Source organism: Drosophila novamexicana, unplaced genomic scaffold (genome assembly GCF_003285875.2).
Source record: "Drosophila novamexicana strain 15010-1031.04,08,12 unplaced genomic scaffold, DnovRS2.1 tig00001842-arrow-arrow-pilon, whole genome shotgun sequence".
Lineage (NCBI taxonomy): Eukaryota > Metazoa > Arthropoda > Insecta > Diptera > Drosophilidae > Drosophila > Drosophila novamexicana.
In genome coordinates, this window is record NW_020824899.1 from 93,183 (window position 1) to 116,563 (window position 23,381).

General features: G+C 39.4%; 2 protein-coding genes across 3 annotated transcripts; one reads left to right on the forward strand and one right to left on the reverse strand.

Annotated features, from left to right (window-relative positions):
* Nucleotides 1-2,515: 2,515 nt before the first annotated feature.
* Nucleotides 2,516-20,691, reverse strand: LOC115768580 (sorting nexin-27). 2 transcript variants are annotated; one of them, XM_030713224.1, is made up of 5 exons: nt 20,361-20,691; nt 4,299-4,484; nt 3,402-4,237; nt 2,836-3,014; nt 2,516-2,767 (listed from the first exon to the last, which is right to left on the reverse strand). In XM_030713224.1, exons 1-5 carry the CDS (start codon nt 20,600-20,602, stop codon nt 2,699-2,701), a joined length of 1,512 nt encoding a protein of 503 aa, XP_030569084.1. In that variant the 5' UTR covers nt 20,603-20,691; the 3' UTR covers nt 2,516-2,698. The 2 variants fall into 2 exon arrangements, with proteins under 2 accessions (XP_030569084.1, XP_030569085.1); XM_030713225.1 differs by lacking the exon at nt 20,361-20,691 and adding an exon at nt 4,562-4,638.
* On the forward strand, nt 14,272-16,622 carry LOC115768582. Its single transcript, XM_030713227.1, has 2 exons — nt 14,272-15,179; nt 16,131-16,622. The coding sequence occupies exons 1-2, from the start codon at nt 14,294-14,296 to the stop codon at nt 16,592-16,594; spliced, it is 1,350 nt and encodes a 449-aa protein (XP_030569087.1). The 5' UTR covers nt 14,272-14,293; the 3' UTR covers nt 16,595-16,622.
* Nucleotides 20,692-23,381: the final 2,690 nt, after the last annotated feature.

The following is a 23,381-nucleotide window of genomic DNA, read 5'->3' on the forward strand; positions in this document are numbered from 1 at the left end:
TCATATTCTCCTTCAGTTTTTTTTTTGTTTTTATTAAATATATATTTGTTGTTTATCGATTTTATTTAAACATTCAGCCAGCGACGCTTTGTTCGTGTATCTCTGGGATACGCACATACGAATAAGTGACAAATTATTTTGAGACATTGTTCAGATATACACATACATATACATACATACATATATATACATATACTAATACACTAGCGTGCATTGTCCAGCTTGGCCAGGGTCAAATTGTTGAATATTCAGTTTCCATCCATTTCCACTACGGTGAAATTTCATATACAACAAATTTCCACATTTTTGGGTGAAATTTTCGAAAATCACGTCATGTCGTGAATTGGGATTTGCCATTCGACTGAATGCAAACTAATTTTCACAGACAATTGTGAAAATGCAACTTTTAGTACTTAGTTCAATGGGACTACAAGCTCATTTTCAAATATCTATATAAAATGTAACTTGAGACGTAGAGAACACTCTTATTTAAACATTTCACGAGCGGAAAATGGGTGAAAAGCCGAAATCTACAATTTGAAACCTGGACCGGGCAAAGCCGTCAAATGCCAGCTAGTAATATACATAGTTATATATAGATATGTGTATGAGACAATATAGCGCGTTATATTCAATTACATACATTGAATAAATATAATTATGACAAAGCAATTAGACAAAAAAAAAAAAGTAGAGATAGACATACATACATAATAATAATAATCATATTGGTAATATATAATCATAAGCATAATAATAATTGTGTAAATTGTAAATATCACAAGCAGACGTCACTTGCATCGTTGATAAATATATAGATATATATATACATATATATATATATGAGATATATGCGTATATATATTTTATATGTATTTCAATATATAATATATATATGTATATAGATATATATATATATACAAATATTTGTTTATATGTAAATATGTGTGTATAATTGTTTATGCCATGTGAGTGTGTGTGTGAGTGTATATGTGTGTGTGTGTGTGTGTGTGTGAGTACATATAAATATAGTTGTGTGTGTTTTTGTTGTACTGCTTTCTAAAGTGTTTGTTCTTGTTTTCCATGCAATTGAGTGTGTGTGTGTGTGTGTATGCCTGTGTGTGTGTGTGTGTGTGTGTGTGTGTGTGCCTCTGTGTATTACATTCATTGCTTAAATTAACCGTTTTTTGTTATATTTGCCGCTTGTTACAATAAAGCTTTATTTTGAACAACATTTTCTGTTAACTTTAATACACACACACACATACACACACACGCACCCGCACACATATGCTTTACATTTATCTCAATTTAACCAAAATTTGTTGGTTTTTTATTGTTGTTGTTGTTGTTGTATATGCATATTTAGTTTCAATAACTAGTTATAAACAGCTCTTAAGTGTAACTAACATTTTTTGCTACTAAAAAATTAAAATTGAGTACATAATTTCAACATGTTTCGTTTGTTTTGTTATTTTGTTTCTTGTTTTTACTACATACACAAATGATACTTCAGACAATTCGTACAGCTTTTATTATATATACTATATAGCATATACATATATATATATATATATATATATATATATATATATATATATATATATATATTTGCTTGTATTTTCTATATAAAGTTCTATTTTATATGCAATTTTTTTGTTGTTTTGTTTTGTTTTTTTTTTTCTGTATAATTAAAATTGACTTTTTACATTATTTAGCAGCTATTTAGTTTTTTACTGCGACTACTAAAAAAAAGTTAAATATATATATATAGGCATGTATATATGCACGTGTGTGTGTGTGTGTGTGTGTGTGTGTATGCATTTTATGTGTATAGAATTAGAATTTATTATTTCTATAAATAACTTTTGTATTTTCTTTCTATGCTGATTTTTTTTTTTTTTTTTTGTAAGTATTTTTTAATGAGAATCATTTATTGTATTCTTTTAGTTTTTCTTCTTCTAATATTTGCTTAATTGGTGCTTTGCATTGTGTGTGTTAATGGGTGTTGCGTGTGTGTGAGTGTGTGTTTTTGTATGTTTTCGAACACTTTTCTCTTCTCTTCTATAACACTAAACTGTCTATGTCTAGCCCTATGTGCTAAGGTGCTGTTAATAATCTTGAAACATTTTGTTGCCGCTGTTAACATTAGTTTTTAGCTTTTGTTTATTTGAATGTTGCTTGTTTAAACCCATTGCGTAATTTACAAATATCATAGTTACTCTATATATGCTTTACAATATACATAAGATATAGCACTTACAACATAAGATTCTATTTCTCATTTATAGAGCTCTGGACTGTGACTGTGACTGTGGCTATGTGTTGGCGGAGGCATTCTTGGTCCTGGTCTATTTGTCTCACTTTCTGCTTAAACTAAACACAAAACGGAAACGGAAACGGAAACAAGCACAGGCACACGACAATATGTATATATATATACACACACAACGATTTTTAGAGAATACACAAAAATTTCTATTGAATATATAAAAAACGTAACCTGCTAAATTTCAAGTCTCAGCGTGTGTGTATGTGTGCAGGTGTGGAGGTGTGTGTGTGTGTGACTAAGATTGCATTGAGCCGCTCGCTGTGATGTTGTTGAGATGATAACGCTGCAATATATATATATACGTGTATATATTATATATACTAATATGTGTGTGTATACAATCTTCCTTCCTTCCTTTCTTCCTTCCTAATCGCCGCTGTCCTCCCATTTGCGCTCCTCCATAATACGATCAAAGCAGTCCGCAAGAAATGCGTGCTACAAGTGCAATAATGTATAACAGTTAGATGATGTATAACAGTTAACGGTATATTAATAATAATTACATATGGCGTATAGACTTTGACCCAACGTGCCGGCTTATCTGGACGATTGTACTGAAAGCAAAATGACATGGACTCCTCATCGCTTTCGGAGCGCGTTATGCTATCCCATGTTAGCTCCACCATTTGCGCCTCCAGGGAGCCATCATCGCGGCAGGCGTGGAGGCGAAAGCTTTTCATTCCTGCGAAAAGCAATAAGCAAATAGATTAGTTTGCATTGTTTGAGTAATCCTTGCCACTCGTCGACAAATAGAAAACGGATATATTGGAGGTAGGAAAAATAAGCGAAGGGGATGGAGGATGAGAGAGTGAGATAGGGAATGTGAGACTTATAGGGAGAGAGAGACAGAGAGAGAGTAAGAGAGAAAATGTCCGCTTATAAAAAGACTAAAAAATCAGTATTTGTATATGTGGCCCTTACTTGAGTTCATGAGAATCGCAAAGAAAGGTGCTACTTTAAAACTATACTAAAATATACTTAATATATCACTACGAGTTGGGTATTATCTGATGAAATTCTTTGCTAATTGCTCAGCTGTGTGTTTTATTGGGTTGGATGTGCGACTCACCGACGGCGGGCACAACATGTCCCTCCTTGCGACTATCACAGGAGCAGTGCGGAAAGACGACATCACCGTAACCGGGCAGTGTGCGGGCCAGTGTTAAATAATCGTTGGCCTTTTTGGCATCCTGCAAGGCTTTCAGCTCATAGAGCCGGCCATCGGCGCGTATATTACCGCGATTCACCTCATCGACGGCCTGATAGAAGATGAAACGTGCCGCCTGCTCGCCAACGGGCAGCTTCAGCTCCTTGCCGATCGAGAAGAGCCAACGCCGCACACAGAGGCATGTCGACGAGGCGGTGCTATAGTTCTGCACATAGAGCTGATGCGGTATCTCGTGCGGCTGCAACTTGCGCTCGAAATTGTATTCGACAATCTCGAACAGATAGAAATATTGTTGCGTATAGGCTGTCAGATTGGCGCGCTGCACCAGTATCTCCCAGACGACCTGGGCAGTGGACGATTTCTTAACCGAAACGCTGGTCACCTCATGATCGGGCAGCATAACCTTTATGTCCACCGGCGATGCGGATATATCGTCCTCGGTATCGGTTAGAAAATCCTGCACAGCATCGCTTTCGGCAATCACGCGCACCGCGCACACCTTCTCCAGATACTGTTCGAGGCCGCGCCGGCGTGTGTCCAGCTGCTGTTCGCTCAGCTGGAATGGCCATTTGCCGGGCAGCTTCGGAAAGTTAAAGCCGCTGAACTCCTTGCGCAGCAGCGAATGCAAATTGGCGAACTCACGATACCGACGAGAGCACAGCTGCCGTCCGGCCATATGGATATTGAAGACAATATAGCGTTCACCATTCCGATTCACAATGCTGTAGTCGGGTATGCTGTCGAACAGATGGGAATTTAGTCTAGCGGAGGCTTTATCATGATTGTGATACTACTCACCTGATGGGCAAGGAGCGCTTGTCGGAGTAGTCTATGTAGGAGTAGCCGGTTTGATCCTCCTGCGGCTCCAGTCTGTCGGCCTCCTGCTGTGTCACAGATATCACCGTCAGGGTCAGGCAATCCCCACCAGATTTGATCAGATCCACCACCTGCTTGTGTGTGGCGCCCTCCACGCTGACGCCATTGCTGCAAGAAGCGACAAGTTATGAGAGGATGAGTATATGCGATATTATTGGATAATCCTGCTGCCCGTCGAGACGTACCGCCGGCAGCGACGCTCCATGGCGCTGAGCTGGGCGAAATGCACGCCATGGAAGGGCAGCATTTCGGAGGAATCTATATCACTCGATTGACAATCTTCAAATGAGCTGCTGCTTGCTGCTCGCCGATCCATTTAAGAGCCCAAGCGGAACGGAGACAGGGCGAGAAAGAGGGAGAGAGAGCGAGCGAGAGTCTGATCCGATTGAACGCTTGGAACACCTTGTGGCTGGCACTTGGCGCTGGCACTGATAACGCGCCGCAGTCCACAGACATACGATTCGGGTCAAGTTGAATTTGTTTACGATAAACTCGAGCATTTGCAATTGTTGAACTTTTCAATGGAGCGCATCTACTCGAAAATCAAATATTGCACTTGTACAACAAATGAGTCTAATCCTGGCAAATCCTTCAAAAATATCTCCAAATACTTTTTATATTATATAGATTAAGGGAACCAAATTTAGGTTACATTTAAAATCCACTTTAACAAGGGCAAAGAGTAAGATTAAGACAGAGACTCTCTCTGAGTGAGATAGAGAAAGAGGCAAAGAGAGAGAGAGAGAGAGAGAGAGAGAGAGAGAGAGAGAGAGAGAGAGAGAGAGAGAGAGAGAGAGACAGGGGGGTATGTGAAAGATATAGAAAAAGAAAGACAGAGTAAGAAAATGTCAGGATTCAAAATAAGCTAGAGAGAAAGAGGACAAAAGAGTGAGATAGAGAAAGTGGATAATCAAACTTACAGGCAGAGTAATTGAGAGAGTCTTATTGTGTAAGAAGGAAAAAAAGAAACGAGGTTAGCAAAAATAAATTTGTATAGAACTAAGAATCTGTAGGCCTTACTTGAACTCATGAGAATCGCAAAGAAAGGCGCTACTTTAAAAATAGTTTTCGTTTTTAGTTGGCAGCTGACCGAAGGGAACTACCAAAACATGAAATGAATACTGTTTAGTCTCAAAAATATATGCCAACTGGACAAACAATTGTACATATACCTAAAAAGTTAAGAGACGGCATATTTAACAGGAATCTTATTTCATTAATAAATCTATAGCACTCCCAAGCGTAGCTGCTCTTATTCGTTTCCTCAAACAGTTTGTACGCTGAACAAGGCCCGTCAGTTCTCATGAGTACTTAAGCACATTTGATTTTAAAAGTCACAGGGGCATTTATCATTTTTGGCATAAATATGTTTGTCTGATCTCACACTTACTTATGTGTGCAAGATGGGGGATTTACCGAGTGATCAGAGCAAAAATAAGGAAAAATAGACGTACTAGACAGGGCTTGATTATTATTTCTATGTTCTATGTTCTAGTTGTGGAGTGCACAACTGGAAGATACCCTGAACTCAATGTCAAGTTAGCGTTACGAACGTTCTAGCTTTCTGCTGCTGCTTCATATCATCGGCGCCTAGAGTCCGATCTCTTTACAATTTTCAGTGTTTAAAAATGGCAAAGAAAGAACTATGCATATACGAAATTGCAAGGGCATACAAGGACCTGCATGAAAGAGATAATTGATTCAGCACGCCGAAGATTAAATACCCTTTTGGACGCTTGTCTTATGCTTTTGCAGACATGTGAAAATAGTGAAGCTCGTAAATGCTAAATTTGAACCAAATATCTTGGCAAATAGCATATTACTCACATTTTATGACCGATTCTACCCATAGAGCTTAATGATATAGTATTTCGATATTGATAAGATGTGGCTTACATATAGGCAGCAAAGTTCCGACATATGCCTGGAACAGAAAGACGAGCCTGGGCACAGTTTCAAGAGGAGAGACAGACAGGCTATATCCACTAGCCCAGTTCATGCTGTTCCAGAACATATACTCTATATTTAGTTAGGCATGCCTTCTATGCGTTACACATTTCATGACAAAGTTAGAATACCCTACGCGAGGGTAAAGAAGAAAAAACGAGTTGACAAACCAGCAAATGCGCGTAACAATAATGTAATTGATTTCATTTGGCACTCAATAATATTATGTTATATTTGATTGAATAATTTGTGGCGTCTGCTGCTGCTGCTGCTGCTGCCCCCATTTCGCATTAGTTTGGATCGGACAAATGCTTTTAGCAAATTCAATTGGCAATTGCATTCGGGCTGTCAAAGCGTTTGCTTGTTGCCTGTTGTTGGCTTCCTTCTGGCCACCTTTTGGGGCCAACTTTGGACGCGTCGAGGTCTGCGGCCAGGCCAGAGACACTTCTTAGACAACTTGCTGTTGTTGTATATCGCTCTCTCCCTCTCACTCTCTCTGTGTGTATATGTGTTTGTGTCTTTCCGGTTTGACTTTTGCCACCGCAGCACAAATAAATAAATCGCAGCTATCGTTTGTTGTCGTGTCGCTGCTGACGCACAGGGACAACAACAACTACAACAACAAACAAACTGACATGACTCACATTCAAGCATACCTAACATACAGACTTAAAGTATGTGTGTGTGTGTGTTATAACTACACGTATATCTTTACATTAGCCCTGTGTCCGACTGCCTAGATACTCTGCAATTGTTTGCACTTCTAACTTCATGTTAACAAGTTAACAGGCGCTTTAACTGCGCTTCATTTTGTTCAGCTCGGTGCTACCAATCTTTAAGAGTTTAACAGTTATGTGTCGTTTGGTTCAGGGTTCGAACCAGCTACCTGCCTTAACATTTAACACTATGAACCCAGCAGTTTTCGTTCTTCAAGTCAAAACTTGACTGAAAAATGCAACGTTTACTTATTTTGATAGAAGGTTCAGTTCATGATCAAGTTATATAGGTATTTAGGATTTGAACCAGCTGCCTGCCTTGACATTCGGCTCGTGAACCGGGTTTATCAACAACTTAAATCAGACTTGGTTTTCCAAGTCAAAACTTGACTGAAAAATGCAACGTTTACTTATTTTGATAGTAGGTTCAGTTCATGATCAAGTTATATATGAATTTGGGGTTTGAACCAGCTCGGTTCAAAGCAAAATTGCAGCCTTCGTTAATAATATGTGGCTCAGAACTTTACAATAGCTCTATATGACAGAATGTATCGATATGCAACTGTTATCGTCGCATTATTAAACTGGTCACACTGCGCACTGCATTGCCCAACTGGTCACACTGCACTTATATCAGTTATATGCCCATTTAACAGGCTGATTAATTGACTGTACAATTTTAAACGGCAGCTCAGAATATAATCAAGTGCATTGCAATTTTGTCAATGGATAAAAAGGCAGCTGTCAACTTTGACATTAACATAAGCAGGCTTTACTTTGATATAATAATAAATATATGCACAAAGCAAGCTCAACAATGCTTTGAATGATTGTTAAGCTAACTTTGACATTAACAAGAGCTAATTGAATTTGCAACGCAATTGTACAACTATTTAAAGTATCTGTTTGCTGCGACACCAAAGCTAATATGCCTTTCATGTGGACCCAAGCGAAATAAAAGTGCAAGAGACAAGCGCAGGCTGAGATTAGGACAAAAAAACGCAGACACGAAACCAGTTTCAGCAGCCAACGTCTAGAGAAGACATCTACTAGACAAGAAGCGCAAAGAAGCTCAAAAGATAACGACAACACTTTTCGACTGTAGAGGGCGCTGCGCTGCGCTGAACATTTTCAGAGCTTGAACTCTTTAAAAAGAAAAACGAATCGATTCCCAGAAATGCATTTTGTGAAATATGAAAATAAATTAAGTGTTGCTTTGGTTCGCATTCAGCATATATTTTAGCCAGGGCTGCACTCGCAAGCAAAGTTGGCTCTGGTTCAGTTCATGAACCAGTTCTTTGCATTTTCGGTTCATGAGCCGGAATCATTACAATCATGTGTCTTTTTTTCCTTTTTTTTTGCTTAACTCTTTCGAGTAAATTTCAAAAAACAAACACATTTTTTTGCAATTAATCATTTCTTCTTCTTTTATGATCAAATTTTTGTTGTTATAACTATTAAAATCACCTTGTTTAAGTCCCGGATTAGAAAAAAAGTTCGCTATCGAAGTAGCCAGACCGAAAACCTTGAATGTTAACGTCATTATACGGGCATACTCTATGTGAATAAGTGAATAATATATATACCCTGTAAAAGTAATCTGTACGCTATATTCGATGCCATCAACATTTTCAGGCACTGCAAAAATTATTATTAGCAAATGTTGAATCTAAACAAAACTCGTTCACACGCTGGCAAATCATAAAATTTACATACGTACGATCCCAACTGAACCAACAGGGTATTTACCAGTCGAGCAGTTGGTTCCAGAGCTTTCTTCGTCTTTGCTTATTGTTTCTATTTTGTTTATTGCGTCAAGTAATCGCGATTCTGTTTTGCATTCTGCTTTGCTATGTTGTTTCTTCGAGCACTTCTTGACTTTCGTTCACAGTTTTCCATGACAGCTCCACCTTCTTAAGGGCACGCCCCCTTCCCTGCCAACCCCCCTGACCAACATTTGTCCGCCCACAGGCAAGATTAAGAGAGACATTTCGGGAATCTCGAAAGGGACGCGGATCTCGAAAAACTATAAGATCTAGAGATCTGAAATTAAATATATTATGGCATCCTATGCCATAAGCAGCGGGATCTCATAATTTTCACATCGATATCTACTGTTTTTTTTTTTTAAATATATCGATAAATATCGATTTTGGCAAACTCGATAATTAGAAGAGCTAGACACACCAAACTTGATGTACGACTGCTTGCATTAAAACTGTTTCACTTTTTGAATAACTTGCAGCATATCCCAAAGAAATAGACCCTTTCAAGAGCAGAACTAGCTATTTGCAGGGTATTTCGCAGTCGCATACAAAACAAAAGCTGATTCTGCTGCTTCTCCCATCTATGCTCAGCTTGGGCCGACAACAGGGCATTGAAGGCAATGATATACTCTGTTGTGTGCGAATGACCATTCAAGTGTGTTGTTTACTTGAGCCCGTTGAGCGGAAAATTTGCCTGACCCATTGTTAAAGTACATAAATTTGATTGACATTACTTTTAGCCGCAATTTCTTTAATTTGCCTTTGTTGCTGTGACCTGAGATATGTGCTTATGGATGCCAGCTCTTAAATGATTTTATTTCATTTAGTTGCTTATCTAAATAAAGTTCGGGTAACTTAAATTCAAAAGAATGCTTAAACATTTCCACTAGAGCTAGCTCTTGATTGCATTCAGTCTAAATATTTATTGTTTATTCTTTTTTGCAACATTTTATAGCTTTTATTTGCGAATATTTTCAATCAACAACAAATTCTTTTGCATGGTACCAAACAAATCCATATATATATATATATATATATAGAATTAGATAAGTTATCCCCAGTTGATGTACATTTGGTATATACAGATTTTTGAAATTTTCGGCACTAATCATGAAGTGCAAAGAAAATTTGTGAAAATTTGTTTTAGTAGATACTAGACTATTTGGTATTTTAAATTTATTTGCCCAAATACATATTTTTTATATAACAAATTTTCTAGCTTTGATTTAGAGGCTCGGAGATTAATTGGAGCGATTCTTTAAAAAGTTTTTCCTTAACAACATAACATTCTCGGTATATGTTTAGTATATTTGTAGTATTTATTTTGAGCATGCCGAAGAACGTGTATTTGGACACACTTATTTGTTATACCAAACTTTTTAGCATTTACTTTTCGAGACTCGGAGATTAATTGTAGTATATTTTCATTAACAGCCCAACTGTTTTTGGATATGTTTAGTATATTTCTAGTATTTTCTTGTCAGTTAATAAAGACAGAAACCAGTTGGGAATATGGCTATATTGAGGCGTCTGTTGATAACGATCAGGAATATGTATTCTTTATGGAAACCTTAAAACTTTCGGTTTGATGACCAAACTGATAAACTAATCCATGTTGTTTAAAAGGCCAAGCCAAGAAACTATTTGGGCATAGAAACAGATATTAGAAAACATGGCTATATAGGAGTTTTTGTGGATGCCGATCAAGAAGAGATATACTGAAGAGATATACTGAACATTATTATAATATTGAGGAGCATAAAAATACCAAAACTTTAAGCTAGTCAAAAAGAGCTTAAAACCTAATTCGAAATGTAAACTTTGAGTTTAAAAGCTTTGATTTATAATTGAAGAATCTATTTTGTTTTAAATAACTATAACTCGACTCTATTTACCTTAAGATACACCCCCCCCCCTCCGCCCATGGTCTCTTCTTCATGCGCTACAGCGTTGCCACCTGAACGCAATTTTACTAATCTGTCTGGCACACAGCTCATTAAGTATTTTTTGGACAAATTTGTTATTTTATTTTTATGTTGCACATTGTGTCTATTTCCTAACAAAAAAAAAATAAACTCCCAAAAAAAGAAAAACCTTAACCCAAAGCCCCAAATTCAAGCCCGGAAACCACAAACTCATCAACTAAGCCCCCCCTCCACTCCCCCCTTAATGCCCAAAATGTGGGCGGATTTGAGAAGCAGCGAAGCGAGCGCTGGCACTTTTCCTGCCCAACCATCCAGTGACGCAAATCTATTGATTATTCTGGGGCATATGCCACAGAGCAACAACAACAATATAATTTGGAACATGGAATAACAACAGAACATGAACACAAATTTTGTGGCAACATTAAATAAATTCAAATAAAATGCGACAACAAAATATAGAAATTGCTTTAGAAGTCAATACGCTTTACAGGTCTGTGTCAGGTATTCAAAGTAAACATATATTAAATACTAGAATATAGTATAAAACTATTCAAATTTCATAAAAGTGAATAGCAATCAGCTTAAGCTGTTTGCTCTCAAAGGTTTGAAACGAACCGGTTCACATTTAACCAGGAAACGAACCTTCAGACAAACCAGCTGTACAAGTTATCCAATCGAACCGAAACTCGAACCAAATTATATTCGTGCCAGAAATGCTTTTGTTTAAAATAGAAAAGTACATTTTTATGAAAGACGCAGACTCTTCTCTGAACATATTTGGTAGATGCGACGCAAAAAAAACTAGTTCACGTATTGAATCAAGAAGCGGGACGCTGGTTCAAAGCACAAGTCATACCGCCTCCTATTTTCGTTAGTGTACTCTACTTCTTACAATAATTAAAGTCAGCGTAAAACAAAACAAATTATAATCGATAAGCTTTGAAGTAATTCTTTCAGCTTTCCCAATAGTTAACGCATAGAATTTATAAGCAGGGCGCTGGTTCAAAGCACATACAAAACTACCAGTGTTTTTCTCTCAGTGCACTCTACTTACTATACTTCTTAAATGCATAATAAGCGAAGATCTTAAATTGTTAAATAATCGATAGCAACTCTTTTAGCGTTTCCAATAGTTCACGTATTGAATCGAAAGAAAAAGCGCTGGTTCAAAGCACAAACCAAACCCTGGAGTCTTTCTTACAGTGCACACTTCTTCAACTTCTTTAAAGCATAATAATAATTATATAACGATAAACCCTTAACTTTTAAGTAACTCTGTCAGCTTTTCCAATAGCTCTAAAAGCAGGTCGCTGGTTCAAAGCACATTGTAGAGTTCTCACTACTTACACATCTTAAGCGCATTATAATTAAAAGACTAATCGTAGCGCCAAAATCTGTTTATAATCGATAAGCCCTTAACTTTTAAGTAACTAGTTGCCAATTGTTTGGCATGGAGCAAGAGCAACAATGATTGCTGACACAGGCAAACAAATTAAACAACTTTAAGCCAGTTAAGGCAGTTAAGCGCCAGCCGTGGGCAACCCTCAGAGTGCATAAAGTTTTTATACCCTGAAGCCATTCAAAGCGGCCAGCGAGGGTATAATGTGTGTGTGCAAAGCGAATGAAATGAACAGCCAGAAGGCAGAAGGCAGCCCCGAGCCCACAAAGCCCAGCTATGCCATGTTTAACTAGCTTTAATTATATTTGAAGTTTTAAATATATATATATATGTATTCCCCTAAGTCATATGCAGAGTTCTTCTAATCTTCTTTTTATAGATATGCCTGCTGCTTTCTATAAATCGATAACAATCGATTTTGAGGCATGCTCTTTTTTATAGCATAACTCGAAAACTTTAAGTTCTAGATACATAGAAGCTTGGATATATACATATATACCCCTAAGCCATATATAGATACTCTGAATCTTCCTTTTATAGAAATGCTTAATGCTTCAATAATATCGATAACAATCGATTTCTTAGAATATAAAGATCGGACTTCAAACACCGAAGAATTGGCCTTTGCAAAGTCTGGGGCGAGTGAAAGAGAAGCCCACGAGCTCTTTGGCTTAAGGTATTTTGCTAGTCGGGCAAACCCGACCAGAGCACTCTTGACTTTTATAGTTTGGCCAGAGGAAGAACGAAAATATTGTCGGTTAGGTTCAACCCTAAAGCTAAACTATTAGATGTGGATTTTAGTGCTGAACGTTCTTATTGTTGTTGTTATTGCCGTGCTGCTCTTGCCGCTGGAACAGAATAGTTAAAGCAATATTGTTGTTGTTGTTGGTCTTGTTGTTGTTGTTGTTGGTGCTGCAGCTGGCATTGTTGTCGGAAATGTTTTAACGAGCCACACGTCGAACAACAAGAAATGAAAATAGTTCATAATCCTCATTGATTGCATTGCAGACACCCCAACCCACTCACACACACCCCCACCCCCCCTTCCCACACATACGCCCACTTTCAAACAATGCAATGCTAAGTGGCAAGTGCAGCAGCAACAGCGAAAACAACAACAACAACAACAACAATAACACAGAAGCAGCAACGGCAGCAGAGGCGGAAGCAGCGGAAAAAGCAGAAGCTCAGCAAAAACCAAGTGTAATCTTGAATGTCACACACAACAACAACACACACAACACACATTCACACACACCCAACACACATTCACTTATGCCCAACACACACACATACCCAACACACACACACACAACAATCAATCTAAAGCTAGAGACTTGATTTTGAGCTTGTGGATGCTCCAAGTTTGTTTCCGATAATCGATCATCGATAACTTGCCCGAGCAATCGATAAAAATCGATATCCAAATTCTGTTTATCACTTTTCTTATGTTTTAAGAGCTCTAGTCACCAAATTTGACATGTAGCTTCGGGAATAGAGTATATATATGTATATCAAGTATCTTTAATTTTCTGACGAAGAGATTTCAGGATTTTCCCTCAGACGAGAACTCCCGAATAGATTAACTTGATTAACTTGGGCGTTTTTAGTCCGATCTTGATGAAACTTTCAGGGTTTTAGTCTAGCATACTTTGATGAATATATACCAAGGCACAGGACTCTATCTTTAAGAATAAGCTTTTGCCCATATTGTGAAGAGAAGATGTACACAAAAAATCAAAATAAGGGAAGACATTGAGAAAAGAAAAGATAAGCTCGAGAAGACAGCTAAAGTGTACCTTTCCAAATTGCCGGAATTGCACAGACAAGCAGACGGACTTGGCTCTACGTCCTGTTCAAGTAGGGTATCTCCTCGTTGCGACAGCTTGGCAGCCAGATTATTGAATTGTTTTGATGGACGGCGATGTCCATATCAGTCCGATCGGTCAGATAGGCGAATGCATAAATGAAATCCAAGCAAACAATGGAACAATGACAACTTTTGGACAATCCACTTGGCCTAATCTAATCTGCAAGCGAAGCTAAGCAAAAAGTCAGTTCTTTGTCAGAGTTCTTTGTCGCCAATGTCGGCCAGTTGAAAAGTTGCCATCGTCGCGAGAAGATGAAGTGCTCCAATTGCTGGCAATTGCTGGCCGGTTTGATGCTGCTGCTGCAGCTGCTCCTTGGCTGCGCTGGCCTGGAATGCTATGCCTGCGACTCGGCCGAGGATGCGGAATGCGCCACCCGACCCGGCCAACAGCTGGAGGTGGAGGAGTGCAGCCAACCGAGCGACGAGTGCGTCACCTCCATTGCGGCGGGCGTTACGCGACGCGGCTGCCTGCGACGTCTCTATCCCAATGGCTACTGCGCGGAGCCCTGTGATCGCTGCACGAGCAGCCTGTGCAATCGGCATGTCTATCCGACGGATCGACTGCGCTGCTATCAGTGCAGTGGCGCGGCCTGCATTGATGTGAGCGGACGGCCGGAACTGTTGCTGCCGTGCCCCGTTTACAGTGCGGAGGATCGCTGCTATACGAACATTGTGCATTTGGACAACACGCAACGCGGCTGCGAGCACACAAATCTGCCCGCTGGCTGTCCGCACGTGTGCCTCAAGTGCAACTACAACGGCTGCAATGCGGAACGCACCGTCACCGAGAGCCGCTGTCTGCAGTGCACGTCGAATCGGCTGGCGCCGAATGCGGACTGCCAGCGGGAACAGGTGCCCGCCGTGGCGGACAGGTGTGCGCTGAGCAATGCGACGGTGACGCAGTGCGTCAACAAGGTGATGCTCGGTCATCGGGAACGCTGCTATACGCATCGCAATACCCAAACGGAGGTGCTGCAGCGCGGCTGCTCCACCACGATGGGATTCTTTCCTACCGGCGAGCTGCACCAATGCTATGGCGACAATTGCAATGCCCAGTGCCTGGACATTGCCTGTGCCACCTGCAATTCCACCAGCGATCCCAATTGCCGCACTGGACACGCCCTCAAGAGTGAAACGTGTGCTGCGGGCACCACTGCCTGCTATTCGTGCGAGCAAGGTTAGGGTGAGTCCGGCGCTGTTACAGTTGCTGAATCAGTTAAATGAACTAGTTCCAATTGTGAGCCAAATTGTTTTTGAGCTTATCAAGTTATCAAATTGTCAAGTAAGGAAAGTTTCCTTTAGTTGCTCCTTATATGAATGAGTTAAAGTTCAATGAACTAGTTCCAAATGTGAACCAAACTGTTTTGTACTTCGTTTAAGCTTATCAAGCTAACAAATTGTCAAGTTAAGAAACATTATTATGGTTGCTGTTAATTAGTTTAAGTAAAATGAACTAGTTCACATGGTGAACCAAACTCGTTTTCTTTCCTTTGTTTGAGCTTTTCTTTATGGCAAGTTGTCAGATGAAAGCACATTCTTCTAGTTGACATTAAGCCAAATGAGTTATAGTTAAATGAACTAGTTCCATGTGTGAAACAAATAGTTTATGTCTTTCGTTAGTTTAAGCTTTTCAGCTTAACAACTTGTCAAGTTAAGAAGCATTCTTCGATTCCTTTTTGAATTATAAGATTTGCCCAACTGAACCTAACTTTTTGGCTTTCCTTTGAGCTTCCGAATTTATCAGATTGTCAAGTTGCTCTTAAGCTTAATAACTTAAAATTAATTGAACTAGTCCCAATTGTGCGACCACTAAACTACATTCAATGCTTGATGGACTCTCAACTCACGTTTTATTTCACAAAATAACCAGCCGCGGCCAACTTAATGCACACACAATGCTGCCAGATCGTCAAAACGAGCGACTACTTTACTTATATGTTCTTCAGTTCTCCAAACTCACGTTTTATTTCACAAAATAGACCAGCCGCAGCCAACTTAACACACGCATCAGCTTGTGGTGCTGCCAGATCGTCATTTTCTTAGCATAAACTTGGCACAATTGAATGTGAGCTGTTGTTGTACGAACTTTGTAAACAATTTGATTTTGTTTTTTTTTTTACTTCCGAAGATACGCTGCTGCGTCGCGGCTGCGCCGATGCGAATTTCGTGGCCGGGACAGGTGAGGCATGCCAGCTGTGCCGCAGCGGCGACGGTTGCAATCGTTGGTCCGTGCGCAGTTGCTATCGCTGCAATTCGCAGGAGCAGGGCGACGACTGCGCCGCCATGGAGCAGCCCAGCGCGATGGCATTGAGCAACTGCAGCAGGCCGGCCGAGCTGTGCGTCAGCACGATAATCAGCCGGCTGCAGTTGGTCTACACGGTGCGGGGCTGTGCGGACGAGGTGCCCGAGTGCAGCGCCAATGATCCCTACTGTGTGCGCTGCAATGGCAGTCTGTGCAACAATGCGCCCACCAAGTGGGCCGCGGCCCAACAGCTGCAGCTGACTGGGAAAGTCAAGGGGAAGGCGAAGGGAAAGGGGGCGGCCATGGATTCAGCAAGGGGCGTGCTCGAGCAGCTGTGGCAGAATCCATGACTAATTAGCCGCAACAAAGCAATTATTCGAAAGCATTTAGATGAATAAACAATGAGCGACAAATATTTAAACACAACTAAGTAGAACCTCCCCCCCCCCCTCCACCACCCACCTAACAGCTGCAGCCACCCCCCACTCCACCCAGCACCCGACCAGCATGTTGATAAGCCCGCCGCGGCCGAACGGATGTGTGGAGGATGAGAGGAGGCGGCGTTGGCGGTTGGCAACCGGCACAAAAACGCCCCTCGCCAGCGAAGGAGAGACAGAGAGAGCAGCAGAGAGAGAGAGAGAGAGAGCGGCCGCTGCAAGAGAGCAAGAGAGTGGGCGAAGAGAGGCACGCAATAGCAAACAGGGCTGGACAAAACAGGGCTGGGCAAGCAGCTGCCAATTAAGAGCTGGCAGCGAACTAGCATTGAATGTCGTAATTATTTATGAGTTAAATATATTAGAGTATTATTTATAATTTAAATAAATGTCTAGGCTTCGATGCCATTTAGCTCCAAATTCAAAATCAAAATATATAATAAAAATAAAGACAAGCTCGAAAAAAAACCAACTTTTTGAAGATAAATCTTAATCTATGAAACTATGTTTAAGTATTTTATGACATCTATAAATTAACTAAAGCCTCAAGAAATATGTCGATTGAAATAATTCAACAATGCATTATATTGAATATGCATTATACATTTAAATGTACTAATTGAACTGGCTCATTTGAACGAACTCGACGCTCGTCAAACCCCTTTGTGAACCAGTTCAAAAATGGTTCTCAATTGAATAAGTAAATTGAAGTTTCATCAGCTAACTCCTTAACATATGAGAGATCTTTAAACAAACTTTAAACAAACTCAAGACATTTTTTAAGTTCATCTGCATTCATCTAAATTTCTTTAAATCGGCAGTTGGCAAACACTGGCAGCAGATATATTCACGAACTAGCCGTGCAATTGAACTAGTTCAAAGGGATTTCTGATCTAAAAAGAATCGACGTGTCATGCTCTGCAGTCCAGTGTAAAATAAATAAATAATTGTGTTCATATGGATGACAAATTCCACAGAATCAAACATTCCACGCGCATGTATTACGAGTTTCCTGGTAATTTGCGACATTAAATACTTGAAATACCGAAAAACAGAAAAAAAAAAAAATAGAAAAAAAGTGAACCAAAAACACAAATGAACCGTATTAATTCTGTTTGGCACATTTGACTGAATCTATGAGAACGGAAGAGACTCAAATTACGGTTGAAAAAAAAAAAACAATAAATGCAAATGGTGACAAGGAATTCTCAATTTCGTTCTCAATTGTACTGAACGCAACTGTTATTTATAAATAAATATATTTATATTTACATTTATAAATACGCATACGAAACTGTTGAGAGATAAGCAGACTTTGCTTTATCAAGGTGCAGCTTAAAAGTCGAGTTATTTGATAGTAAAACGGAATACACAATGTATACAACATTCACATATCGATGCGAACTATTCACGGTTCACGGTTCACGATTTGTAAACAAACATAGAGCACATATGTATATGCATGTAAAGCTCCATGTGTAGACAATGCTATAAATTAATTTCATAGAATTTCCCATTTCAAAAACTATATAGTCCTGATCAGGAAGCTATTTAAATGTCACCCCGTTAGCTGAGCTGTCAAAGTGAACCAGTCGTTCGGAAAACTGGTTCCGGGCTCGAATCCTATGACCTAACCTATAACTATATGTCTATAACTAGTTATATATCCAATATTGAAAATATATATAACACATGCTATATTATGTATTAAAAAGAAGATCAAGGGGCATATTTTTTTCTACGTCTTGTACTTTAGCATAATAGGGTATAGTACTTTTCTTCTATTATGCGAATGGGCAAAAACTTTATAAAGTAGATATATATTCTTAATCAGGTCTAATCAGGTCCGTCTGCGAGAACGCTTCGCTCACGGAAGTCTTGAAATCTTAAATATATTACATACTCTCATATGTCGCACGCAAAACAAGTTTTTAATTTTATTCAATAACTTATCCCAACTATTTTGAAACTTGTTTTCTTGAGCAGAAATCAATTTCAATTTTAGAATGACTTGCAATTTCCTCAGAAATTCCAAAAAAAAAATCGGAATATAAGCACCGATGCAAATCAAGAATAAATTTCGCCCTGCTGGACATCAAGCGGCGTGTGCCAGGGTATCTCCAAGTTGAGCATGCTCAATCAGAAAACCACCCACTTATTTTATGATTTTAAGCAAACAGATTTGCTTTAATACTTTTTTAGTTTTAAGATAAGCTCTCAGTGCGTTACAATAAAATGTATGAATTTATTTAACAATGACAATAATCGTTTATTAATATGGGGTTGTTCCGAGCAAAAGTTTTGTTTGGGAACAAACAATTACCGCAATTGAAGTGCATATCGCCATCTTGATTTACCGGTTCGATTTTGTATTCATTCAATTAACGAATTCAACCGATTTGAACCGGTTCAAATGCGACAAATATTATAATGCACGCATTTAAAGCGAAAACTTTAACGTAAAGCTTTTATTACCGTTACTTTGTTGCACACGTGCACCCAAAACATAACTGTTATGATTGTTCTACCGTTACGAGCGGATAATCAAATGATGGGCGCCACAACAACAACAACCGCAAACTGCCAGCTGCGCCCCAGAGGGAAGTGCCAAAAAATATAAGTAAAAAATATATATACATATGCATGAAAAATAAACATTTGCCAATTTGCGGCGTGTGTCTGCGCGGGTTACGCCGCTGCGCCATGTTGTGCTGCAGCGGGCGAAGGGGGAGGGGGTGTTGGCGGGGAGGGGGCTGAACGCTGCCAACGATAATTAAGTTGTTATCCGCCGCGCAACGAAACTGCTGCTAAATTTATTAATTGAATTTGTGCGCAGGTTTTCGCAGGTTTTCCCAGTTGCCACAGAGCGAGCCAGATATAGAGACAGACGGACCGAGAGAGAGAGAGAGAGAGAGAGAGGGAGGGCGGGTAGGCCTGAACGGAAAGGTTATCAAAGCACGAGCGTCCACAAAACTCAATTATATGCAATGTGTTTTGATTGATAGCATAAGCGGCGAGGGGCGGGTGCAGCATTTGGCTGTGCGACGATAACACAAAATGTCAAAGATGCAAAACAAAAGCTTAGCGTAGAGCAGGAGCAAGTTTTGCCAGAGAGAGAGAGAGAGAGAGCGAGAGGGAGGGGGAGAGCGAGAGTGGAGTGACATAGAGCGAAAGACGGAGCGAGCGCGACATTTTAATTAGCTTGCTCTGTGGGCGTGCGTGTGTATATGTGTGCGTATGTGTGTGTAGGTGCGAGTGTGAGTGTGCATGTAAGTGTGGCCAAACAATGGCATAAATATTACGCCATTACAACAACAACAACAACAACAACAACAGCAAGAAGTAGAAGAAGCAAACAGTTGCTAGATATGACGACGACGACGACGACAAAGTTCAGTAACAACCCTCTCTCTCACACACACAGAACGTTTATTGATTGCAGGACTCCCAAGCCGCAGTTTTAAGTTTCTTTTCCATTTCGAGTGGAGCCGTTTTGTGGGTGGGCTAGACAGCTCGCACGTTCTCGCTCGCTCTCACTCGCTCTCGTGTGTTTCGTTGACGTTGCGGGGCAGGGCGGGGCACGGCAAACAGGTCAAACATGAAGGAAGCTTCTTCTTTTCTTTTTTCATTTTCATTTTCATTTTGTTTTTTTTGTTTTTAGCACTAACACTAGGCTACTTACACCTCGAGTATGCGATCGCCTTTCTTGATGCCAGCCTTCTCGGCGGCGCCGTTCTCCAGCACAGCGCTAACATGCTGCAGCGGAGCGTACAGTTCACCGTTAATGGAACGCAATTGTCCGCCCTCGGACACCTGTCCGCGCACATTGAAACCGAAGCCAGTTTCCGTCTTGTAGATGGTGACGACGCGCGGTCCATTCGCGGCTGTGATGGTTGTGCTGCTGCTGCCGTTGTTTTCGCTCATTGCTGTGCCGCCGGTACGCTCCAAGGAGAGCACAAACAACAACAACAACACACACGCACGCACGCACACGCACGCACGCACGCACGTTCACTCACACACACACACACACACACAGTGGCACGAGGCTGCCGCTGCTGCTGTTGCTGCTGCTGCTGGTGTTGTTATTTTACACAATTTTGCTATGTTTTTGCGTAACTTTTGTATTTTTGCAACTTCTTTTTACACACAAACATTCGCGCGCGCACACACACTCAACGTAACCGAACGTGCATGAATATAAATACAAAAACACATATACAAATGCATATACAGGCAAAGGCAGGCGGCGACGGCAGCCACTTTTACTTTCCGCAAACCATGCAAAAAACAACAAAAAAAAAAAAAAAAAACAAAAAATAATAATAATAATAAATACGGAACACGGAAACTCGCAAATCGCAGCAACTCGCAACTGCAACAGAAATTGGTATCACACGCCGTTTGATGAGTGAATTTATGTGCGAGTGTGTGTATATGTGTGTGTGTGTGTGCGTTATGGGGCTAGCGACTGCAATTGGATATGGTTTGCATTGCGTTTAATGTTAACAGCAAACAACGTGCGTAGTGCACATTAATTTTGCATATTGCTTCTGCTTTCCTTAATTCACTTTTGCTTTTGCTTTTGCCTTTGCCTTTGCCTTTGCCTTTGCCTTTGCCTTTGCCTTTGCCACTCGCCCAACAACTGTCAGCCGCTAGTGTTGGGTTTGTCCATTAGGTGACTGTTTGATGAACTAATCTGTGCAAATGAACTGCCTCACTCCTGGCTGGTTCATTTCTGGAGTGAACTGCGAATCAGTGCTTAAAACGACAGAATGGCAACGCTATGTGACGTTGCGATATAAGCAAAATTGACATCCAAAATTGTACAATTCATGAAATTTCACAAGAGTTGTATAATTAATTTTCTTTAATTTATTGTCTTAATCATAATATTGCTTATTTCCATTACAAATCAAATAACAACTCGATAGTTTGGCTAACAATTATTGATCCGATGAACCAGTTATCGATTACAATCAGCTGGCATTTGATTGCCAACTTTTGTGAATTATAGCGGCGATTTATTGATAATTTGTGCCCAGCTATGCATTTTGATTTTTGAATTTTCATATCACACTTTACAGCTGCATATAAAGCAATGCAGCAAGTTTTATTAAAATACAAAACGCGCGCCAATTATTCGATAACATATGCCTGAGGTTTTTGAACATGTTGCGAATATAACCTAAACAATTTCAGATTCTTAAGACCTGAAAGCTGCAATTGAGGTAAAACTGTTTTGTGTGTCTTATAGTACTACAAATACCAATACGCGAGACAAACTGTGGCATTAAGGGCTACAGGATTATTCCCAAAAATGCTGATAAAACAAAAATGTACAAGCTTTGCACGATCATATTGATTTTATAGATTGTTAAATATATGTTTATGTTAGATCTTGAAATTTTGACTTGATTTTATGATCTAACATATGCCTTCTGCTGTGCTACAACATAAATAATACAGTTATTTAAATGCTAAACCAAGTTTATCGGACATATAATTAGGTTATGTAAGTCAGTTGTGTGGTGGGGGGGGGGCGCATTCATATCATACATGGACTTTCACTGCCGCGGCGCAGCCCACCGAGTGGGGGTCATGGCAGGGGCGGGATGTTCGGGACAGAGGGCAGAAAATAAACAATAAATAGTTCGACAAATTTGATTAGAAGAAAACGCCAAATGGCACACAAAAAATAAATTGTAAGCAATACTTTTTATTTAATTTGCAGCCAAATGTTGAGCTGCTGTTTCTTGTTGTTGTTCTTGTTCTTGTTGTAGCCTATGAAATTTGTTAAATATGCTATTTTATTAAAAATAATTCATGTTCTTGAACGTAACATAAAACAGGCACACGCACACGCACACGCACACGCACGCACACAGTCACGCTCGCCTTTCTAACGGTAACTCTCGCCTCTCGTCTCACGCCTACGAACAGTGTGCAAAAGCGCGCAAATTTGAAATAAACAAATATATCGATAACAAATGTTTGCGTTTAAAAAACAGTTTTTCTTTTTCGTTTTCTCATTTTGTTTATATATATATATATATGTATGCTATATGTAATGTATGTAACTGCATTGCAATTTGTTAAAAGTATAAGTGTGTGTGTGTGTGTGTGTGTGTTTGTATGTTGAAATTGCTGCATAAAAACTAAAATAAAACTTAGTGTTAAAAAAAAAAACGCTATGAACAAAAAAAAAACTTTTCGCCTAGAACAGATTTATGTATAAATATATATATATATATATAGATCAATAATTAAGTCAACTCTTGCTAAATACAATAAAGATCATTAAACAGAAGAAAAAAAATGTTTATAATAATTTGCATAATTTAAAAACCTGACAAATAATCGAGCTGATGGCTAGAAACCAAACAAAAAAAAAACACATGTTTTATGAATTATATTGTACAGCTCAAACGTTTAAAAGTCGAACGCGTTATTAGAAAAAGTGTGTGTGTGTGTGTTTTTAATTAAAATAAACATTAAATGTGATATTCTTTTTTTGTTTTGCTGTTGTTGTTTGTTTTTCGCTTAAGCCTAAAGCCTTTATAATAATATATAAGATATATGATTTGTTTGTTGTTGTTGTTGTTGTTGTTGTTGTTGTTGTTGTTGTTAGCAGGCTTTTACGAACTGAATTGGTTTTTATGCTTACTTGGCTAATACAGTTATTAGGCTATAGACTAAATCG